Genomic DNA, 20,857 nt, shown 5'->3' with positions numbered 1-20,857 from the left:
ACTCAAATTTAGATAATCTTCCGCCAGTTACAAATCTGAAATCGCCGTTACGAAATCTGTCCCGATAAACAAGAAAGGTGAATTCCAAATTGAAAACTCAAAAAAAAAGATGAAAATTTTAATTTGGCGGCGATGCACTTTGTTGTGATTGGTGCAGAAATTAAAGTGTTCTCTTAAAGACGAGATGATGATGATATATAAGCTTAACTTCCAAATTTCATGAGTTTTGCCACCACATAGTGATAATAGGTGCTTATATACTGTCACAAATGCCTATCTTAACCTAACTTTCTTAAGTATAATAATAATGAAAAGAACAATACATTTCGAGGAACTTTTATTTCGTATAAAATCGATACAAATGGCACATTTTCATAATAATGATACAAAAATATGATACCGTCGTATAAAATATACTTACAAAATAGCTAAGTATAGAAAATTTAATATAATATAATAAAATATGTAAATCTTATCATCAATGTAAAACTTGGAATCCAAAAATATCACTGATCGCTCCTCAAACAGTCATGCGAGCAATACAACTTATTGTTTCTGAACAACAACCTGGCCCCATGCAACACCTTCCTACACACCGAACAACAAAAGCACTCATCAGCAGCATGAAAGTGCGTCCCTTCAGCCAAAGACACCCCCTGCTCGTCCGGCCTAATCACCCTCGAACAACTAATGCACTTATTGGCTTTAAGCTTCTCAAAACAAGGCAAACAAACCGGCTGCGAATCCTCAACAACGTAATTCTGCCCCGCCAGAGCTTGATCGCACTCGAAGCAACAAAAATGCTTCAAATGGAACGTCGAATTCTCCGCCAAACAATACTCTTTCACGAAAATAAGCTCATCGCAAGCTTTACATCTGGGAATCCCGCGGATTTTGGCAAAATCGCGCCCGCAATATATGTTATCGGACTCTTTGTCGTAGAAATAGAACAAGTCGGCTAGACTCTGGTTGCACCCAGCACACTTGAAACACTCGGAATGGTAAAGCGCGTTTGATTTTTCCACGAAAATGGCGAACTCGCCGGGCTCGAAGAACTTGGAGCATTTGCGGCACTGTTTCGTCTCGAGAGCGACGTCTTCAGGGACCTGGCGCCCGCGTTCCAGGCCTTCGAACAACGCGTTTTCGCCTTGTATCGCTTGTTTGATTTCAGGGGCGCTGTATTCGTAGCTGATGTCACGAATGGGCCCGATATTCACCGGATTTGGCACCATCTGACTTTCGGACACGCTCAACTGGCTCGGGTTGTACGACTGCAACGGCTTACTGTAGTTGGAATTGGCTAAATCGTGCGTGCCGTACGCTAAATCGCGGATGTTGCGAACCGAAGTGGGGTTTTGTTGCTCACTCTGTATATTTAGAGTGCCGGGGGCGTAATGCGGGAGATCGACGGCGTTGCGGTTGATTTCGTTGGCGTAGTCAGGCCCCGCCCTATACAGTTCCGTGTTTTCGGTAGGATAAATAGGCACCGCCTCCGCGCTCGCGTAGCCGAATTGCGGCTCAGTCGTCGCCTCATTGGCGAAATTAGGCACCGCCCCTAGGTTCGGGTCGCTTAAAATGTGCTCGCGGGCGAATCGCGACGCCAGGTTTTTATTAACTTCGATGCTTTGCGAGTAGTTCGGGGGGTAGCGGGGTACGTCTTGACCTTGAATATTGACGAGAGGGGGCGGCGGGACGTTAGTTAATCTACGGGTTAATTCAAGGGTGAAGTCGCGATTTTCCGGGGTGTACATACTTTTGGGGATTTTGTCGGGGGTAGTTGCCAGATTGCCATAACCTAACTTTTCGGTGTGAGCTGTCATGTTGTGCGGTTTCGGGATTTTATCAAAGAAAGCATCCAACTCTTTCTGGTCTTGAATCCCTAACTTGTCGAATTGTTTGGTTAAGGTGCCTGCTTTACGTTCACCTAGTAACTGGACGGTTTCTATTGAAGGCACACCTTTTGGGTATCGGTCTGCGACGACCTTCACATTGAGGTCCCCCAGGAGATGTACATTACCATAATTCACACTAAACTGGATAACCTGTCCCACTCCAGCGCTGTTTTTCATGTGTTTGATATAATCCTGCATTTTAGCTAACTCCGAGTCAGTCAATTCGTGACAGAGGGTTGGGTCAATGTCATGAATCGGAATTTGCTTTTGTAGTAGCTGCTTTCGCTCCTGCGCCGCCTGGGACCCCTTCACCGGCAAACTCTCCGGCGCCAACGTCTTCAAATACTTATCGATAGTCTCGGTGTTCCCCTTGGGGGCCCAATCCAACTCCACTTCATCCTTTTTCCCCGGTAAAACTACAAAAATCGTTGAAAACTCGACAAGCCACGCTTGCAACCCACTCACCGATTTTCTTTTTAATCCTGTTGGGTTTGCTGCCCAGCAGCTGGAACTGCGCCCACCCATAAATGTCGTCATCGTGGACATCATGGTCCTCCTTTGAGCACTTACAGTTCTTGCAGATTTTTCGCCAGAAGTGGAGATCTAAACCTGGGCACTTGTCGTTGCACTTGATACAGGGGGCCCCGGCGCCGGCTTCGTGCCCCAAACGGGCTTTCAGTCGAATTTCGCGCTTCTTTTCGAGCTCGGAAAGCCAGTTTGGGGCTTCCAGGGTTTCGGTGTTTTCGCTCATTTTCAGCGTGCGGTGACGCCCCACGAGTTGGTAATCAACAGGTTTATCTGATAAGGAGGTTGGGGCGATGAATCATGGCTGGTAATTGCCCCAAACTGTTAGAGAGAGACGGAGCGATGGGGGTTTGAGCGGACAGAGAGAGAGCGCGTTTGACGGATGACGGCCCGAGTGACAAGTGACGTTTGGTTTGTTTGTTTTATAAACAAGGCAAAATACGAAACTTCCGTGCGCGGTTGGTGCTCGTAGTGTTTTAAGTTTGATTATCTGAATGACTTTGTACTTGTATGGAAATTATAAATGTCAATTGGGTTACAGATTTCTGTAAAATAGTAACATTTGGCAGTTTTAAAATTTCAGTTGGCAGTCTGAACAAATGTCAACAATTAACACTTTACAATTTGTATATTATCCATTCTAGGGCTTCCTGCATTGTGTTTTTTTTAAAACTCAGTCTGTTACGTGGAATTGTATACGTAACGTACCCCAATTGTAACAAAATCTATCAAATCCCGTACCCAAAAAGTGAGGTTAGGTCGCCCTAAAAATGTCCAGAAAACGCGACATTTCGGTAATTTTTCCCTCTTTTCTCTCGTAAAAATCCATTCACCCCTTGTTTGCAGCGCGAAGAAATCGCCCGACAGTTCCTCCTGCCCGAACGCCAGTCCAAAATCGACACCCTCTTGAAGCAAGATGGGCAAGCCTACTGCATTTGTCGGTCCTCGGACAGTTCCCGTTTCATGATCGCCTGCGACGCCTGTGAAGAGTGGTACCACGGCGACTGCATGAACATCTCGGAGAAGGAAGCCAAGCTCATCAAGCAGTATGTTTGTATCCGGTGCTCCGAAGAAGACTCTTCCTTGCAGACGCGCTGGAAGACGAAACGGGATGACGCGAGCGCGAACACGAACAGCGATGAGAGGCGGTCGCGGAAGCGCAAGGACAGGGGCGAGACGAAGACCGACAAGAAGATGAAGAAGTGTGGGGAGTGCATGGGCTGCTACCGGACCGAGGATTGCGGGAGGTGCGACGTGTGCACGAGGAGGAGTCGGCATGGGACCGTGAAGAACAAGGAGCGGTGCAAGCAGAGGATCTGTGTTAACTTCGGGGGGTAAGATATTTTTTATCGTTGAGTTGAAATTCAAATTTTGTTTGGAAAAATTGGTGGCTTCACGAGTCAGTTGTTTTGAAAATTTGGTCATGTTTTATCGAAATTTGTTGAGACATCCCCACTGATAATTTGATGACGTCACCTGAAAATTGTGCTTGGTGCACGTCGTTTAAATTTTATAAAATAACTATATTCTTGTTCTTGTGGTTGATATTAATATAGGAGAAAATATGAGACATTATGAAAAAATTTGAGAACATTTTGAATGAATCCGGGAGATTTTGAGAAAATCGGAAATCCGAGAGAACCCGAAAAAATACGAAAGGAATATGAGCGAATATGAGAGAATCCGTCCATATTGCGGGAAGATCGGAGAGAATTCAGAAGAATCCGAAAAAATCCGAAAGAAATGGTGAAAATACGAGAGAATCCTGAAGAAGAATCAGAAAATTAACTTACATATTCGGCATCTTGGGGAATCCCAGAAAATCCGAAAGGGTCTGTGAGAATACGACAAAAATTTGCGAGAATCCGGAAATAATTCGGTGAATCCTAGAAAATTTGAAAAGACCCGGGAGAATCCGGAAAAACCTAAAGAATATAAGAGAATTAGAAAAAAAAAACGAAATCCGAGAGGATCCGAAAGAATACGAGAGAATATGATAGAATTCGACCAAATTCTGAGATAATCGGTGAGAATTCGGAACAATCCGAAAAAATCCGAGAGAATCCGACAGAATTCGATCAAATCCGGAAAGGATAAGAGAAAATCCAGAAGAATCTATAAAAATCCATAAGAATCCAAGAAAACGTGAGACAGACCTGAAAAACCTGAAAGAATCCCAGAAATCCGAAAAATTGGACAGAATCCGAAAGAATACGACAGAATAATCCAGAATAATAATTCGGAAGCATCCGAAAAAATCCGAAAGAATACGATAGAATCCTATCAAATTCCGAAAGGATAAGAGAAAATCCAAAAAAATGGGAAACAAGCCTGTAAAACCTGAAAGAATCCGAGAAAATCCGAAAGAATACGAGAAAATAATCCGGCCAAATTATAATAGTATGACAGAATTCGATAAAATTCTGAGATACTCGGAGAGAATTCGGAAATATCCGAAAAAATCCGAAAGAATACGCCAGAATCCGATCAAATTCCGAAAGGATACGGGAAAATCCAGAAGAATCCATAAAAATCCAAGAAAATGGGAAACAAGCGTGAAAAACCTAAAAGAATCCGAAAGAATACGAGAGAATAATCCGACCAAATTAAAATAGAATGACAGAATTCGACAAAATTCTGAGATACTCGGAGAGAATTCGGAAACATCCGAAAAAATCCGAGAGAATACGACAGAATCCGATCAAATTCCGAAAGGATAAGGGAAAATTCAGAAGAATCCATAAAAATCCATAAGATTCCAAGAAAATGTGAAACAAGCCTGAAGAATCTGAAAGAATCCGAGAAATTCGAGAAAATCCGACAGAATCCGAAAGAATACGAGAGAGTAATCCGGCCAAATTAAAATAGAATGATAGAATTCGACAAAATTCTGAGATACTAGGAGAGAATTCGGAAGTATACCAAAAAATCCGAAAGCATACGATAGAATCCGATCAAATTCCGAAAGGATAAGGGAAAATCGAAAAAAATGGGAAAGAAGCCTGTAAAACCTGAAAGAATCCGAGAAAATCCGAAAGAATACGAGATAATAATCCGGCCAAATTATAATAGAATGACAGAATTCGCTAAAATTGTGAGATACTCGGAGATAATTCGGAAACCTCCGAAAAAATCCGAGAGAATACAACAGAATCCGATCAAATTCCGAAAGGATAAAGGAAAATCCAAAAGAATCAATAAAAATCCATAAGAATCCAAGAAAATTTGAAACAAGCCTGAAGAATCTGAAAGAATCCGAGAAATTCGAGAAAAACCGACAGAATCCGAAAGAATACGAGAGAATACGAATATTTGTAAAAATTGTAAAATGGAGATTTTCCGTAATAAATTATTATTACATATTATTAAAAAAAATAATCCGGCCAAATTAAAAAAGAATGACAGAATTCGCTAAAATTCTGAGATACTCGGAGAGAATTCGGAAGCATCCAAAAAAATCCGAGAGAATACGATAGAATCCGATCAAATTCTGAGAGGATAAGGGAAAATCCAAAAAAACGGGAAACAAGCCTGAAAAACCTAAAAAAAACCTGAAAGAATCCGAAATAATCCGAAAGAATACGAGAGAATAATCCGACCAAATTAAAATAGAATTACAGAATTCGACAAAATTTTGAGATACTCGGAGAGAATTCGGAAACATCCGAAAAAATCCGAGAGAATACGACAAATCCGATCAAATTCCGAAAGGATAAGGGAAAATCCAGAAGAATCCATAAAAATCCATAAGATTCCAAGAAAATGTGAAAGAAACCTGAGAAATCTGAAAGAATCTGAGAAATTCGAGAAAATCCGACAGAATCAGAAAGAATACGAGAGAGTAATCCGGCCAAATTAAAATAGAATGATAGAATTCGACAAAATTCTGAGATACTAGGAGAGAATTCGGAAGTATACGAAAAAATCCGAAAGAATACGATAGAATCCGATCAAATTCCGAATGGATAAAGGAAAATCCAAAAGAATCAATTAAAATCCATAAGACTCCAAGAAAATTTGAAACAAGCCTGAAGAATCTGAAAGAATCCGAGAAATTCGAGAAAAACCGACAGAATCCGAAAGAATACGAGAGAATACGAATATTTGTAAAAATTGTAAAATGGAGACTTTTCGTAATAAATTATTATTACATATTATTAAAAAAAATAATCCGGCCAAATTAAAAAAGAATGACAGAATTCGCTAAAATTCTGAGATACTCGGAGAGAATTCGGAAGCATCCAAAAAAATCCGAGAGAATACGATAGAATCCGATCAAATTCCGAGAGGATAAGGGAAAATCCAAAAAAATGGGAAACAAGCCTGAAAAACCTAAAAAAAAAAACCTGAAAGAATCCGAAATAATCCGAAAGAATACGAGAGAATAATCCGACCAAATTAAAATAGAATTACAGAATTCGACAAAATTCTGAGATACTCGGAGAGAATTCGTAAACATCCGAAAAAATCCGAGAGAATACGATAGAATCCGATCAAATTCCGAGAGGATAAGGGAAAATCCAAAAAAATGGGAAACAAGCCTGAAAAACCTAAAAAAAAACCTGAAAGAATCCGAAATAATCCGAAAGAATACGAGAGAATAATCCGACCAAATTAAAATAGAATTACAGAATTCGACAAAATTCTGAGATACTCGGAGAGAATTCGTAAACATCCGAAAAAATCCGAGAGAATACGATAGAATCCGATCAAATTCCGAGAGGATAAGGGAAAATCCAAAAAAATGGGAAACAAGCCTGAAAAACCTAAAAAAAAACCTGAAAGAATCCGAAATAATCCGAAAGAATACGAGAGAATAATCCGACCAAATTAAAATAGAATTACAGAATTCGACAAAATTTTGAGATACTCGGAGAGAATTCGGAAACATCCGAAAAAATCCGAGAGAATACGACAGAATCCGAACAAATTCCGAAAGGATAAAGGAAAATCCAGAAGAGTCCATAAATATCCATAAGAATCCAAGAAAATTTGAAACAAGCCTGAAGAATCTGAAAAAATCCGAGAAATTCGAGAAAATCCGACAGAATCAGAAAGAATACGAGAGAGTAATCCGGCCAAATTAAAATAGAATGATAGAATTCGACAAAATTCTGAGATACTAGGGGAGAATTCAGAAGTATACGAAAAAATTCGAAAGAATACCATAGAATCCGATCAAATTCCGAATGGATAAAGGAAAATCCAAAAGAATCAATTAAAATCCATAAGAATCCAAGAAAATTTGAAACAAGCCTGAAGAATCTGAGAGAATCCGAGAAATTCGAGAAAAACCGACAGAATCCGAAAGAATACGAGAGAATACGAAAATTTGTAAAAATTGTAAAATGGAGATTTTCCGTAATAAATTATTATTATCATTAATATTATAAAAAAAAAAAATCCAGCCAAATTAAAAAAGAATGACAGAATTCGGTAAAATTCTGAGATACTCGGAGAGGATTCGGAAGCATCCAAAACAATCCGAGAGAATACGATAGAATCCGATCAAATTCCGAGAGGATAAGGGAAAATCCAAAAAAATGGGAAACAAGCCTGAAAAACCTAAAAAAAAAACCTGAAAGAATCCGAAATAATCCGAAAGAATACGAGAGAATAATCCGACCAAATTAAAATAGAATTACAGAATTCGACAAAATTCTGAGATACTCGGAGAGAATACGACAGAATCCGATCAAATTCCGGAAGGATAAGGGAAAATCCAGAAGAATCCATAAAAATCCATAAGATTCCAAGAAAATGTGAAAGAAACCTGAGAAATCTGAAAGAATCTGAGAAATTCGAGAAAATCCGACAGAATCAGAAAGAATACGAGAGAGTAATCCGGCCAAATTAAAATAGAATGATAGAATTCGACAAAATTCTGAGATACTAGGAGAGAATTCGGAAGTATACGAAAAAATCCGAAAGAATACGATAGAATCCGATCAAATTCCGAAAGGATAAGGGAAAATCGAAAAAAATGGGAAAAAAGCCTGTAAAACCTGAAAGAATCCGAGAAAATCCGAAAGAATACGAGATAATAATCCGGCCAAATTATAATAGTATGACAGAATTCGATAAAATTCTGAGATACTCGGAGAGAATTCGGAAATATCCGAAAAAATCCGAGAGAATACGCCAGAATCCGATCAAATTCTGAAAGGATAAGGGAAAATCCAGAAGAATCCATAAAAATCCAAGAAAATGTGAAACAAGCCTGAAGAATCTGAAAAAATCCGAGAAATTCGAGAAAAACCGACAGAATCCGAAAGAATACGAGAGAATACGAATATTTGTAAAAATTGTAAAATGGAGATTTTCGGTAATAATTTATTATTATTATTATTATTAAAAAAAATAATCCGGCCAAATTAAAAAAGAATGACAAAATTCGCTAAAATTCTGAGATACTCGGAGAGAATTCGGAAGCATCTAAAAAAATCCGAGAGAATACGATAGAATCCGATCAAATTCCGAGAGGATAAGGGAAAATCCAAGAAAATGGGAAACAAGCGTGAAAAACCTAAAAGAATCCGAAAGAATACGAGAGAATAATCCGACCAAATTAAAATAGAATGACAGAATTCGACAAAATTCTGAGATACTCGGAGAGAATTCGGAAACATCCGAAAAAATCCGAGAGAATACGACAGAATCCGATCAAATTCCGAAAGCATAAGGGAAAATCCAGAAGAATCCATAAAAATCCATAAGATTCCAAGAAAATGTGAAACAAACCTGAGAAATCTGAAAGAATCTGAGAAATTCGAGAAAATCCGACAGAATCAGAAAGAATACGAGCGAGTAATCCGGCCAAATTAAAATAGAATGATAGAATTCGACAAAATTCTGAGATACTAGGAGAGAATTCGGAAGTATACGAAAAAATCCGAAAGAATACGATAGAATTCTAGAATTAGAGTCGAGTTGGTTCGGCGGAGCAGTGAACATGTCTGTGTCAAGTGTTCCTTTAGATGCAACTTCTGATTTACCATGTAGTTGCAACAGGGTGGCTAAAAGTGGTCCTGTGTGTCGAGTTTGCGGTGTAACGTACCATCCAAGCTGCGCCGAAAAAAAGAAAAAATGCTGCGGAGTACCCCTGTCCTTTGTGGTGGAATGTGACTATTCCCAGGTTGAACCAGCTTATGCCTTCATCAACAGCAATGAATTTAAGGTGGTAGTTAGTAGTATTCTTGAAACTCAACTCACCCCTCTTTTGAATGAAATTAAAAGTCTAAGAATGGAAGTTGAGGTGTTAAAAAACTCAAACGTAGATCTCATAAGATTGTTCGGAAAAAATCCTTATGTGGAGGACGATATTTCTCGTCAGTTACCGTTGCATAATCCACCTTCGCGTTCCTGGGCTGATGAAGTTCAATCAGTCAGTGATAACAAATCGAATTTTTTGGCGGAAAAAACTTCTAATATACCTATCAGCAAAAAAGTAGCGTCACGTTCAGCTGATCAGAAGCTAAAAACTCCCGAGGTCAGCGTTCCCTCTAGAGGTAATTCGTCGATTGTTCGTAATAGGATTGATCTTCCGAATATTCGTAACGTGGATAAGGATCAAAATGGTCAACCAGAAGCTGTGATCACTAAACTATCTTTAGTAGATTCCGATGGGTTTCAAAGTGTTGCGTATAGGAGGAATAGACGCAAGGTAATTCGTGGCAAAGCATCAAATGCCGACACCAGTGTTATTAAAGCTGCGGTTCATAAAGCTCATGCTTATGTAGGTAACCTGTCCATCGGAACTAATAGTAATATGTTATCTGATTACCTTAGGAAAACGTTTCCAGATGCTGAATTTATTGTAAGTGATCTGCCTAAGAGACCTGATGCCATGAGTGTATCATTCAAGGTCACGATGGATAGTGATGTTTTTTCTAAATTTCTGAATGAAGATATGTGGCCAGAAAATATCATAGTTAAACGTTTCTATTTTTTAAAAGAAAAGGCAGCTCCAACGAAAATTCTATAAAGTCATCAAATAAGGTTTGTTCTTCTGTTCGGAAACTGACTGTGTATTATCAGAATGTGAGAAGTCTTAAGAACAAAGCTGAAGATTTTTTTTGTTCTTGCTTAAGTGAAAACTTTAATATTATTGTGTTAACTGAAACTTGGCTCTCGCCAGAATTCCCTACTAGTGTAATTTTTGATGATAGATACCAAGTTTTTCGAAATGACAGGAATGTCTCTAACAGCAATAAAACTTGTGGTGGTGGTGTGCTGGTTGCGGTTGAGAAATCGTTTAATCCTATTGAGCTATCAGTGATTCAGGTGCCAGTTGAACATATTTTTGTGAAATTTTCTGCAGGCGTACAGAAGTATATTATAGGTGCGGTATACTTACCACCAGCGTCAGATGAAACTGTATATGCCAGTCATGTCAATACTGTTACGGATATATGTAATACAATTACAGATAGTGAGGTTATTATTTTGGGAGATTATAATTTGCCGAATATTGTATGGCAGCCTTCTGATATTGGTAATGAACTTATTCCAACCATTTGTTCAGGCAGTCGTGAGTCGTGTGTCTGTGATAGTTTTTTAGCATCTGGTTTAAGCCAGTATAACAATATTGGAAACTGCTGTGACAATGTTCTTGATTTAGTTTTTTCTTCTTGCATGTCGTTAGAAGTATCAACTTCCGATTATCCTTTAGTATGTGTTGATCAGTTTCATCCTCCGCTTCAGGTTGAATGTGATTTAGCTTGTGATAATAATTATAGTGCAATATCTCCAATATATTATTACGATTTTAATTCTACTTCTTACTCTGATATTTGTACTTATTTTAATACTATAAACTGGGATACTGTACTAAACAATAACGACGTTAATGAAGCTCTTCATGCATTTTACAATCATGTTTACGTAGCATGCGAGAAATTTGTTCCGATCAAATGTAAAATACCATCTACTTACCCCAATTGGTTTAATAATAACATCATAAACTTAATTAAATCTAAGAAGTGTGCTCACAAGCAGTTTAAGCTTACATCCTGTGTCGCAGATTATCAAAAATTTTGTGAACTTAGACGGTTATGTAGAATAAGTATAAGACAAGAATATAATAATTATATAAGTACAGTTGAAAATAATCTTGTGAGTAATCCTAAATATTTCTGGAAATTTATACGCGCTATACGTAAATCCTCAAATAACAATTTTGTTAATTTGCCTCTGAGCTTTGGTGACCAATTCTTTTCTGATGAGGTTGCGGCTTGTGAAGCTTTTAATGCTTATTTTTCTTCTGTATATTGTAATAATTCTAAGCCTGATTTTGATGTGTCTTATGATTGCGATGTTAGATTTAGCAATATATCAATTAATTTATCTGATGTAGTTGAAGCTTTGTCTAAACTTGATTCTAGTAAGGGACCTGGTCCTGATAATATACCACCGAAGTTTTTTAAAGAATGTGGTCCCTCAATTGCTACACCATTACATATTTTATTTAGCTTGTCTCTAAAGTCTGGTGAATTTCCCATGTTATGGAAGAAAGCACATGTAGTACCAGTACACAAATCTGGCAGTAAACACCATGTTGAAAATTATCGTCCAGTTTCGATTCTGTCTACACCAAGTAAATTATTTGAATCAATTGTGTACAATAAATGTTTTACCGTATATAAAAATATTATTACTCCATACCAACATGGATTTATTAACAAACGGTCTACTGTCACTAATTTACTTGGTTTTACGAATGAGTTAATTGAAGCCATGAGTGTTGGGTTTGAGGTTCATGCTATTTATGCCGATTTAAGCAAAGCGTTTGATAAAATTAATCACAGTATTTTAGTAAAGAAGTTAAACGCTTATGGTATTTGTGGCTCTCTCTTACGGTGGTTCAAAAGTTATCTCTGTGATAGATGCCAGCAAGTTAAACTGGGTCTAAGTTTGTCAAGTTTCCGACATGTACCTTCTGGTGTCCCCCAGGGGTCAATTTTAGGACCGTTTTTGTTCTCGTTGTTCATTAACGTTATTGGTAATAACTTTGTCTGTGCTTTTAGCTTATTTGCTGATGACTTAAAAATATATAGGGTTATCAAGGGCCTTAATGATACAATGTTCCTGCAGAGTGATATAGTTTCATTGCTTCGATGGTGTGACGAAAATCTCATGATCATAAACAGTGAAAAATGTCATATCGTTAAATTTAGTAAAAAAATATCACCGTCATCTCCTGTTTATTTCATGCATAATAATAAACTAAAAGATTCAACTACCATTAAAGATCTCGGTGTCATTTTAGATTGCAAGTTAACATTTGCGGCTCATATAGATAATGTAATTGCAAGAGCTAACAGAGCACTTGGCTGTATCAAAAGATATGGGAGAGATTTTAAAAATTTACGAACACTAAATATTCTATACACAACGTATGTTAGGTCAATCTTAGAATATGCCTGTATCGTTTGGACACCATTTTATAAGACACATATTGATAGAATTGAATCTGTCCAGAATGAATAAATATATTACATTTATAATGCGCTCGCTTCCTTATGGTGTTAGAGGCTCACCTAAACTGTGTAAAACTTATGTAGGTTTAAATAACTTATGTGATCGTAGGGAATTTTTTAAAATTTGTTTCATGTTCAAGCTTCTTAATAACATATGTGATGCACCATCAATTCTTCATACGCTTAAATTTAATGTGCCCCAATATGCAGTTCGTAAAGTTCCTTTGTTTTATATTGAAACTTACGGTCAATATTATGCATTGTACTCGCCTCTCAATAGTATATTGTTAGCTTGTAATCTAGTTTCAGCCAACGTAGATTTTTTAATGACACTTTCAATAATTTTAAGGCGACACTGCGCCGCATTTTGTATAATTAGTTACTAGTAGTTATTATGTATCTTTTTATGTATGTAAAGGCTAAAATTTGCCGTCAATAAATCATTATTATTATTATAAAATCCAAAGAAACGAAAAAAATTCAAAAAAATCCCAAAGAATTTGAAAGAATATCCTGGAGAATTCCAGAGATTCTGAATCGATCCGCGAGAATCTGCAACAATACGCAAAAGATCCCAAAGCATACGACAGAATCCGACCATGTTCCAAGAAGAAAGAAGAATATTCGGAATAATCCGGAATAAGAGAGAATCTAAAACAAATTCCGAGAGAATTGTGAGAATATGACAGAATCCGAGAGAATCTGGAAGAACCATCTAACTCATTTTACGATGCCATTCAAGAAAAATAAGTATTCAAAGTTAAAACTTCGTGCTACTTTTAAGCCAAAACGGAGCTCCGAATGCTCCGATGTTGCTGCCACCAGACCGAAATCAAAACTAAACACAAAGGACCGAAAAATCTGACCTTTGCTCAGGTAGCTCACGTGACAGTGACGTCATGGTACGTCACGATGCGATTGCCAAAATTATTTTTCATATTTTGGCCGGAAAATTGCACATTTCTGGGGTTAATTTAACAATATTTAAACAAATTAAATTGTTTTTAGTAACTTCATGTATGTAAGAAAACGGTCTTCGTTTTAATTATGACGTATTAATACTCGTCATCTTTAAACAATATAAATAGTGTTAATTATGTCATGATAATTCTTTTTTTTGGCATTTTTGGAAAACATCTACTTTCTTTCGTATTCACAGCACTAACACAAGATATTTTCACTAATATTTATCAACAATAAAATAGATATTCGCGAACACGTGCTACTTTTATGCCAAAGCGGAGCTCCGAATGCTCTGATGTTGCTGCCACCATACCGAAATCAAAACTAAACACAAACGACCGAAAAATGTGACCTTTGCTTAGGTAGGTCACCTGACAGTTACGTCATGATGAGATTGCAAAATTTATTTTTCATATTTTTGGCAGGAAAATTGCGTATTTTTGGGGTTAATTTAACAATATTTAAACAAAGTGAATTGTTTTTAATAATTTCATTTTTCGATTTAAATATGGCATATTAATACATATGTTTAAACATTATAAATAATATTAATTTTTTTTAATATTATTTATTAAGTCATGATGATTTATAAGCAGCGTTTGCACGAATTGATTTCATTAATAATTAAAAATCGTAAATTTGAAAACCAGTGTCAACAACGGCACCGCTTTTTCAGTTATTCGATTTTTCAATGTTTCGATTTTATAATTTTTTGTTCTTTCAATTTCAGTTTCTTCGATTTTTAGATTTTGCTATTTTTCGATTTGCAATTTCACGAGTTTTCAATTTTTAATTTTTTGGTTTGCAATTTTTCATTTGGTTTTTTTATTTTCTTTATTATTTCAACTTTTTGGTTTCCAATGTGCTGATTTTATATACAGGGAATTTTTCAGTTTTTGGATTTTTCAATTTTTCGTATTTTTAAATTTCAGATTTATTAACTTTTGGTTTTTTCAGTTTTAGATTTTTCAGTTTTTCGTTTCTTCACTTTTAATTTGCAATTTTATACTTTTCAAATGATTTTTATTTATTTTTTCAATTTTAAAATTTTAGAGAGTTTTTCTTTCCATTTTTCAATTATTGCATTTTAAAACATTCATTGATTCGATTTTTTAGTTTTTCAATTTTTCGATTTGCAGTTTTTCGTCTCGGTTTTTCATTGTATTTACTTTTTCAGTTGTTCGATTTTTCAGTGTTTCGATTTTTTAATTTTTTATTCTTTCAATTTCAGTTTTTCTAAGTTTTCGAATTGCTATTTTTCAGTTGTTCTTTTTTTTTGTTTCTTCAATTTTACGATATGTAACTCTTCGAGTTTTCATTTTTAAATTTTTCAGTTTTTCAATTTTCCAACTTTTGGATGTTCCAATTTTTAGATTTTGTCATTTTTCGATTTGCAATTTTACGGGTTTTCAATTTTTAATTTTTTGATTTGCAACTTTTCGTTTAGGTTTTTTATTTTCTCTATTTTTCAATTTTTCGGTTTTTCAATATTCCGATTTTAAATATTTTTTTCAAAGTGAAAATTTTCATTTTTTATGTTTTCAATTTTTCATCTTTTCAACTTTTAGATTTATTAATTTTTTTTTTCAGTTTTAGATTCTTCAGTTTCTCGATTTTTCAATTTTTCGTTTCTTCAATTTTAATTTGCAATTTTCTAGTTTTCATTTTAAATATGTAATAATATTTGTAATTCTTATTTCATTTTTTCAATTTTACTGTTTTAGAGTTTTTCCATTTTTCAATTATTGGATTTTAATATATTTTCATTGACTCGATTTTTCAATTTTTAATTTTTCAATTTTTCCTCTGGGTTTTTTTTTCTCTTTATATTTTCAGTTATTCGATTTTTCATTGTTTCGATTTTATAATTTTTTGTTCTTTCAATTTCAATTTTTTCAATTTTTCGATTTGCCATTTTAAAATTTTTCAGCTTTTCGATTTTCCAATTTTGGGATGTTTCAATTTCACGAGTTTTCTATTTTTAAATTTTTTGATTTGCAATTTTTCGTTTCTGTTCTTTATTTTCCCTTTTTTTTCAATTTTTCGGTTTTTCAGTATTACGATTTTAATTTTTTTTTTTCAAAGTAAAATTTTTGAATTTTTCAATTTTTTGATTTTCAATTTTTCGTGTTTTCAACTTTTAGATTTATTAACTTTTCGATTTTCAGTTTTTGATTTTTCATTTTTCGGTTCTTCGATTTTAATTTACAATTCCCTAGTTTTTCCATCCTTCAATTACATATTAGATTTTAAAACATTTTCGTTGATTGGATTTTTCAATTTTTAAACAATTTTGACAATTCTATAATTTTTCGACATTCACAATTTTTGGGTTTTCCAGTTTTTCGATTCGATTTATTTTTTCTCCTTTCTAATTCTTCGATTCATTAATTTTTTCGATCTGTAAGTTTCTCCATTTTTAGTTTTTCAGTATTTCAATTTTCGCTTCTTCAGTTCTTCGATTTTTCAAGTTTTTGGATAAAAAATTCCAAAATTGTAAAATTGAAAAATCAAAAAGGAAAAACGAAAATGTATAAAATGAAAACTGAAAAATCTAAAAATTGGAAATCAAGAATTTAAAAATCGAAAGAGTGCAAAATCGAAAAAACAATACATAATGCATTGCAAAATTGAAATATTGAAAATTGGAAAAAAGAAATAAAAAAACGAAAAATAAAACTGAACAACTTGAAAAATTGAGGCAACGAAACAGTGAAAAATAGAAAAATGTTTGGAAAAATATCCACTTTCCTTCGTGTTCACAGTACTAACGCCAAACATTTTCACTAATATTTATTAACAATAAATTAGAACTTCGCAAACACGTGCTACTTTTAAGCCAAAACGGGCTGCGATGATGCTGCCACCTGACCGAAATCAAAACTAAACACAAAGAACCGATAAACGTGACTTTGCTCAGCTAGTCCACGTGAAAATGACGTCATTTTACGTCACGATGATTGCAAACATTATTTTTCATATTTTGGCCGTGAAATTGCGCATTTTCTGGGTTAAGTTAACAATGTTTAAAAAAATTGATTTGTTTTTAATAACTTCGTTTCAGTGGGCGGCGCAAGAGGCGTGACTCTAGCTCGGAGCGCGACGGCCCGCCCAACGCCCACCTCCAGACCGACTACCCGCGCCAATGCTACGGCCCCACGTGTACCAGCAGCGCCCGCTACGGCTCGAAATACTGCTCCGACGAGTGCGGCCTCAAACTGGCCACCAACCGAATCCTCCAAGTTCTGCCCCAGCGCATCCAAGAGTGGGCCCTCAGCCCCTGCTCCGCCGAGGAGTCCAACATCAAAGCCCTCGACCAAGTCAGGAAGCAACAGTTCGAAGTGAAGCAAATCCTCCAGGAGCTCGACAGCAGACACAGGGAGCTCGACGCCATCATAGACCGGGCTAAAAGCGCCACCATCGACCCCAACGTGGACTACGACAATGAAGAGGAGTCGGAGATGTCCACCATGTATTGTATAACGTGCGGACACGAAATCCACGCCAAGACCGCGATCAAGCACATGGAGAAGTGCTTCAACAAGTACGAGTCTCAGGCGTCCTTTGGGTCCATTTTTAAGACCAGGATTGAGGGCAACAACATGTTCTGCGATTTTTTTAATCCCGGGAATAGGACGTATTGTAAGAGGTTGAGGGTGCTGTGTCCCGAGCACTGCAAGGATGCGAAGATTGGGGAGTTTGAGGTTTGTGGTTGCCCTTTGGTGACTAACGTGTTTGACTTGACGGGGGAGTTCTGTCGGGCGCCGAAGAAGGCGTGCGGGAAGCATCACGTGTGGGAGAAGTTGAGGCGGGCCGAGGTGAGGTCGAGGTTGATCTTACACTAGTACATCACACTTTAAATGTGTTTTTTTTTTAGATTGACTTGGAACGGGTGCGACAGTGGTTGAAGATGGACGAACTCTTGGAGAAGGAAAGGCAAATTAGGAACAGTATGGCGTCGAGAGCTGGAGTGCTCGCACTCATGTTGCACTCCACGTATAATCATGAGGTTATGGAACAGATCACGAAAGCGAGTCAACAGGATCAAAATGCGATGCAGAGGGAGTTGGCGAAGAGGTTTAAGAGTAGCACGAAGGCGCGATTGTGTTAGTTTAAGGTGTTCTGTGTTAATAAAGTTGTTCTCTATATTTTGTTTTATTTGAAATTTTAATAATTATAATTATGAAAAAATGAAATGAAATTTTAAAGAAATTTTAAAGATTAAAAATGCAAACCAAAATTTGACTATCCCTCCCAATGAACTGGTGACGTCATCTCAAAATTTAGTGAAGTTAATCTCACAGCCTACTTAAGCTTACTTTCATTTACAAGTAAATTGTCATTTGATCTGGTGGTTGTCGACTTTATTATTATCATCCAGAAGTTCACTGTTATCTATAAAAAAGTATACAGGCTGTTTCATAATCCTGTTGACAGAAATTTACTCATTTATAAGGAACTATTGAAAAAACTCTTTGACTTAATCTATCCTTTAGAACTTTAATTTTTGGTAATTTTCTAGGTGAGATGATATACAGGCTGGTCCTCGATATGAAATTAATTATTAGTAATTGAAAAACAAGTTAGAGATCAAAGTTGTACGGTATAGAGTGTTTTTAAAACTTAATTCTTTTAAATGGAACACCTATATATTTTTGCGTATTGAATGCCTGGAAAATAGCGGATTAACTCTTCGGTACGTTATGTACGGGGGTTTCGGAAGTCCCAAAAAAATAATAAAAAAAATCCTTATGACGTAGATTACGAAAAAAAATATTTGATTTCTTAGCCCCCTATTTTCTTAGAAGGTATCTCATTAGTCAAAATCAGTCTTATCTTAGCATCTACTGCCCCGCCCACCCACCCTCTCTTTTTAGAAGGTATGTCATTTGCCAAAATCAGTTTTACCTTAGCAGGTACTAGCCCCGCCCACCCACCCTCTCTTTTCTTGGAAGGTATGCCATTTGCCAAAATAGGTCTTATTTATTATTTATCGGTCGACTTTCTTAAAGGGATCTTATTTGTCAAAATCAGTCTTATCTTAGCAGCTACTAGCCCCGCCCACTCACCCTCTCTTTTCTTAGAGTATATGTCATTTGTCCAAAAAGAAATTTTTATCTTAGCAGCTACTAGCTACTAGACTGATTTTGGCAAATGATATACCCTCTAAGAAAAGACAGGGTGGGTGGGCGGGGCTAGTACCTGTTAGGATAAGACTGATTTTGGCAAATGAGATCCTTCTAAGAAAATAGAGGGTGGGTGGGCGGGGTTAACACTTGCTAATCTAAGATCAATTTGGGTAAATAACATACCCTCTAAGAAAACTAAAAACTTTAATTCCTAAAATCGCACTCGAAATGCATAGCAAAGCCTTTTGGATTTGAATTTATTAGGGTTATCATAACAAAAAATTTAAATTTGTAGAATTGTTTTATTTTTCGTATCCATTTTTTGTTTTGGATTTTTTCTAGATTTTTTTTGTTTATTTGTTTCCTTTTTTGCCCTTTTTTGACAACTGTTTCAACTCCATTTTGTTTCCGTTTTAACGGTTTTTCTCATCTATTTTTTTGTCCTTCTTTTCTTTATAGCCTTTTTTCCACCTTTTTGTATCTTTGTAATCCTTTTTTGTCGCTTTTTTCCCTTCTTTTTTATCGCTTTTATGTTCTTTTATTGTTCGTTTTTTCTTAGCTTTTTTGTCTCTCTCGTTTTTAATTGTCTATTTTTGTTGTGTCTGAATATCGTCTGCCTCTATCGACTTCTATTAGCTAGATAATTTCCGAAAATATTAGACCGATTATTGTCAAATTTTATAAGTGATTCAAGAATTTTAAATGTTTTAAGTTTCTTCTTATGAAAAGAAGACTACGCATATATTTCGGAAAAAATACAAAATATAAGCCCCGCCCGCCCACCCTATCTCAATTGTAACGAATTTTTTATTCGTCATCAGCCGGAGGGCGGAGCTTAATTGAAAAATCACTATTTTCTAGAAGAAATGACCATGCGAAACACGCTCTTAAGTAATCGTGGTGTTCATAATTAACTTTGTATATGTATTAAATAAAAAAGAAAGCCAAAGATTAAGCCCCACTTTGACCCGCCCCGATCTCAATTGTGATGAATTTTTCATTTGTTGTCAGACCGAGGGGCGGGGCATAACTAGAAAATGAATAAATAGGTCTTCAGTTTTTACCTCTCTGTCGTCTCTCTTTATCGTCTCGATTTGTTTTTGTTTTTTTGTTTCCCTTTTTTACCGTTTTTTAATAACTGTTTCAACTCCATTTCGTCCCCTTTTTGCCGCTTTTTCTCATCTATTTTTTTGTCCTTTTTTCCTATATAGCTTTTTACTCACTTTTTGTGTCTTCGTAATCCTTTTTGTCGCTTTTTTTTTGTTTGTTTTGTCCCCTTCTTTTTTATCGCTATTTTGGTGTTTTATTGTTCGTTTTTTTGGCTCTTTCGTCTCCCCATTTTTTAATTGTCTTTTTTTGTCGTGTCTGTCTGTCGTCTGTCTCTAGAAACTAATATTAGGTAGATAATTTCCGAAACTACTGGACGAATTATTGTCAAATTTTATAAGTGATTCAAGAATTTTAAATGTTTTAAGTTTCTTCTTATGAAAGGAAGACTACGCATATTACGGAAAAAATACAAAATATAATTATTTAATGATGGAGTTAGTTAATGAAGGCTATTAAAAATGTTTCCTTGATGGTACTATCGAAAATTGAAAAATCGGAAAACTGGAAATTTTAAAACAGAAAATTTAAAAATTTTAAAATTGGAAATTTAAAAATTGAAGTACTAAGAAAACGGAAAATTAAAAATCGAGAACCTGAAAAATTACAAATTTAGAAACTGAAGAAGTGAAAAATTTTAAATTGACAACTCCAAAACTGCAAGTCTACAAATTGTAAAATCGAAAAAATGATTTTTTTTTTTAAATAAATCTTCCAAATTGCAAAAATTGTAAGATCAAAATATGTTTTCTGAAAATCTAAA

The 20,857-nt window shown here is 35.8% G+C and overlaps 2 protein-coding genes across 2 annotated transcripts; one reads left to right on the top strand and one right to left on the bottom strand.

Moving 5' to 3' along the window:
- Positions 1-320: 320 nt before the first annotated feature.
- LOC135139142 (testin) lies at positions 321-2,738 on the bottom strand. Its single transcript, XM_064069268.1, has 2 exons — positions 2,358-2,738; positions 321-2,308 (listed from the first exon to the last, which is right to left on the bottom strand). The coding sequence occupies exons 1-2, from the start codon at positions 2,641-2,643 to the stop codon at positions 507-509; spliced, it is 2,088 nt and encodes a 695-aa protein (XP_063925338.1). The 5' UTR covers positions 2,644-2,738; the 3' UTR covers positions 321-506.
- A 156-nt stretch (positions 2,739-2,894) lies between these two features.
- LOC135139143 (CXXC-type zinc finger protein 1) lies at positions 2,895-18,006 on the top strand. The gene is made up of 4 exons (XM_064069269.1): positions 2,895-3,211; positions 3,264-3,751; positions 16,923-17,676; positions 17,736-18,006. The coding sequence occupies exons 1-4, from the start codon at positions 3,188-3,190 to the stop codon at positions 17,967-17,969; spliced, it is 1,500 nt and encodes a 499-aa protein (XP_063925339.1). The 5' UTR covers positions 2,895-3,187; the 3' UTR covers positions 17,970-18,006.
- The last annotated feature ends 2,851 nt before the right edge of the window (positions 18,007-20,857 follow it).

The sequence above is a fragment of the Zophobas morio genome, unplaced genomic scaffold (genome assembly GCF_036711695.1).
Source record: "Zophobas morio isolate AGI-343-1 ecotype UQ-CSIRO unplaced genomic scaffold, CSIRO_AGI_Zmor_V1 ptg000030l, whole genome shotgun sequence".
Lineage (NCBI taxonomy): Eukaryota > Metazoa > Arthropoda > Insecta > Coleoptera > Tenebrionidae > Zophobas > Zophobas morio.
This window is presented reverse-complemented; position numbering and strand designations above follow the sequence as displayed.

Coding starts and splice junctions, on each gene's coding strand:
- LOC135139142 (XM_064069268.1), bottom strand. CDS start 2,643: ATGAGCGAAAACACCGAAACCCTGGAAGCCCCAAACTGGCTTTCCGAG. Junction 2,309..2,357: donor CAGGATTAAAAAGAAAATCG/GTGAGTGGGTTG, acceptor CGATTTTTGTAG/TTTTACCGGGGAAAAAGGAT.
- LOC135139143 (XM_064069269.1), top strand. CDS start 3,188: ATGTCCAGAAAACGCGACATTTCG. Junction 3,752..16,922: donor ATCTGTGTTAACTTCGGGGG/GTAAGATATTTT, acceptor ACTTCGTTTCAG/TGGGCGGCGCAAGAGGCGTG. Junction 17,677..17,735: donor AGAAGTTGAGGCGGGCCGAG/GTGAGGTCGAGG, acceptor TTTTTTTTTTAG/ATTGACTTGGAACGGGTGCG.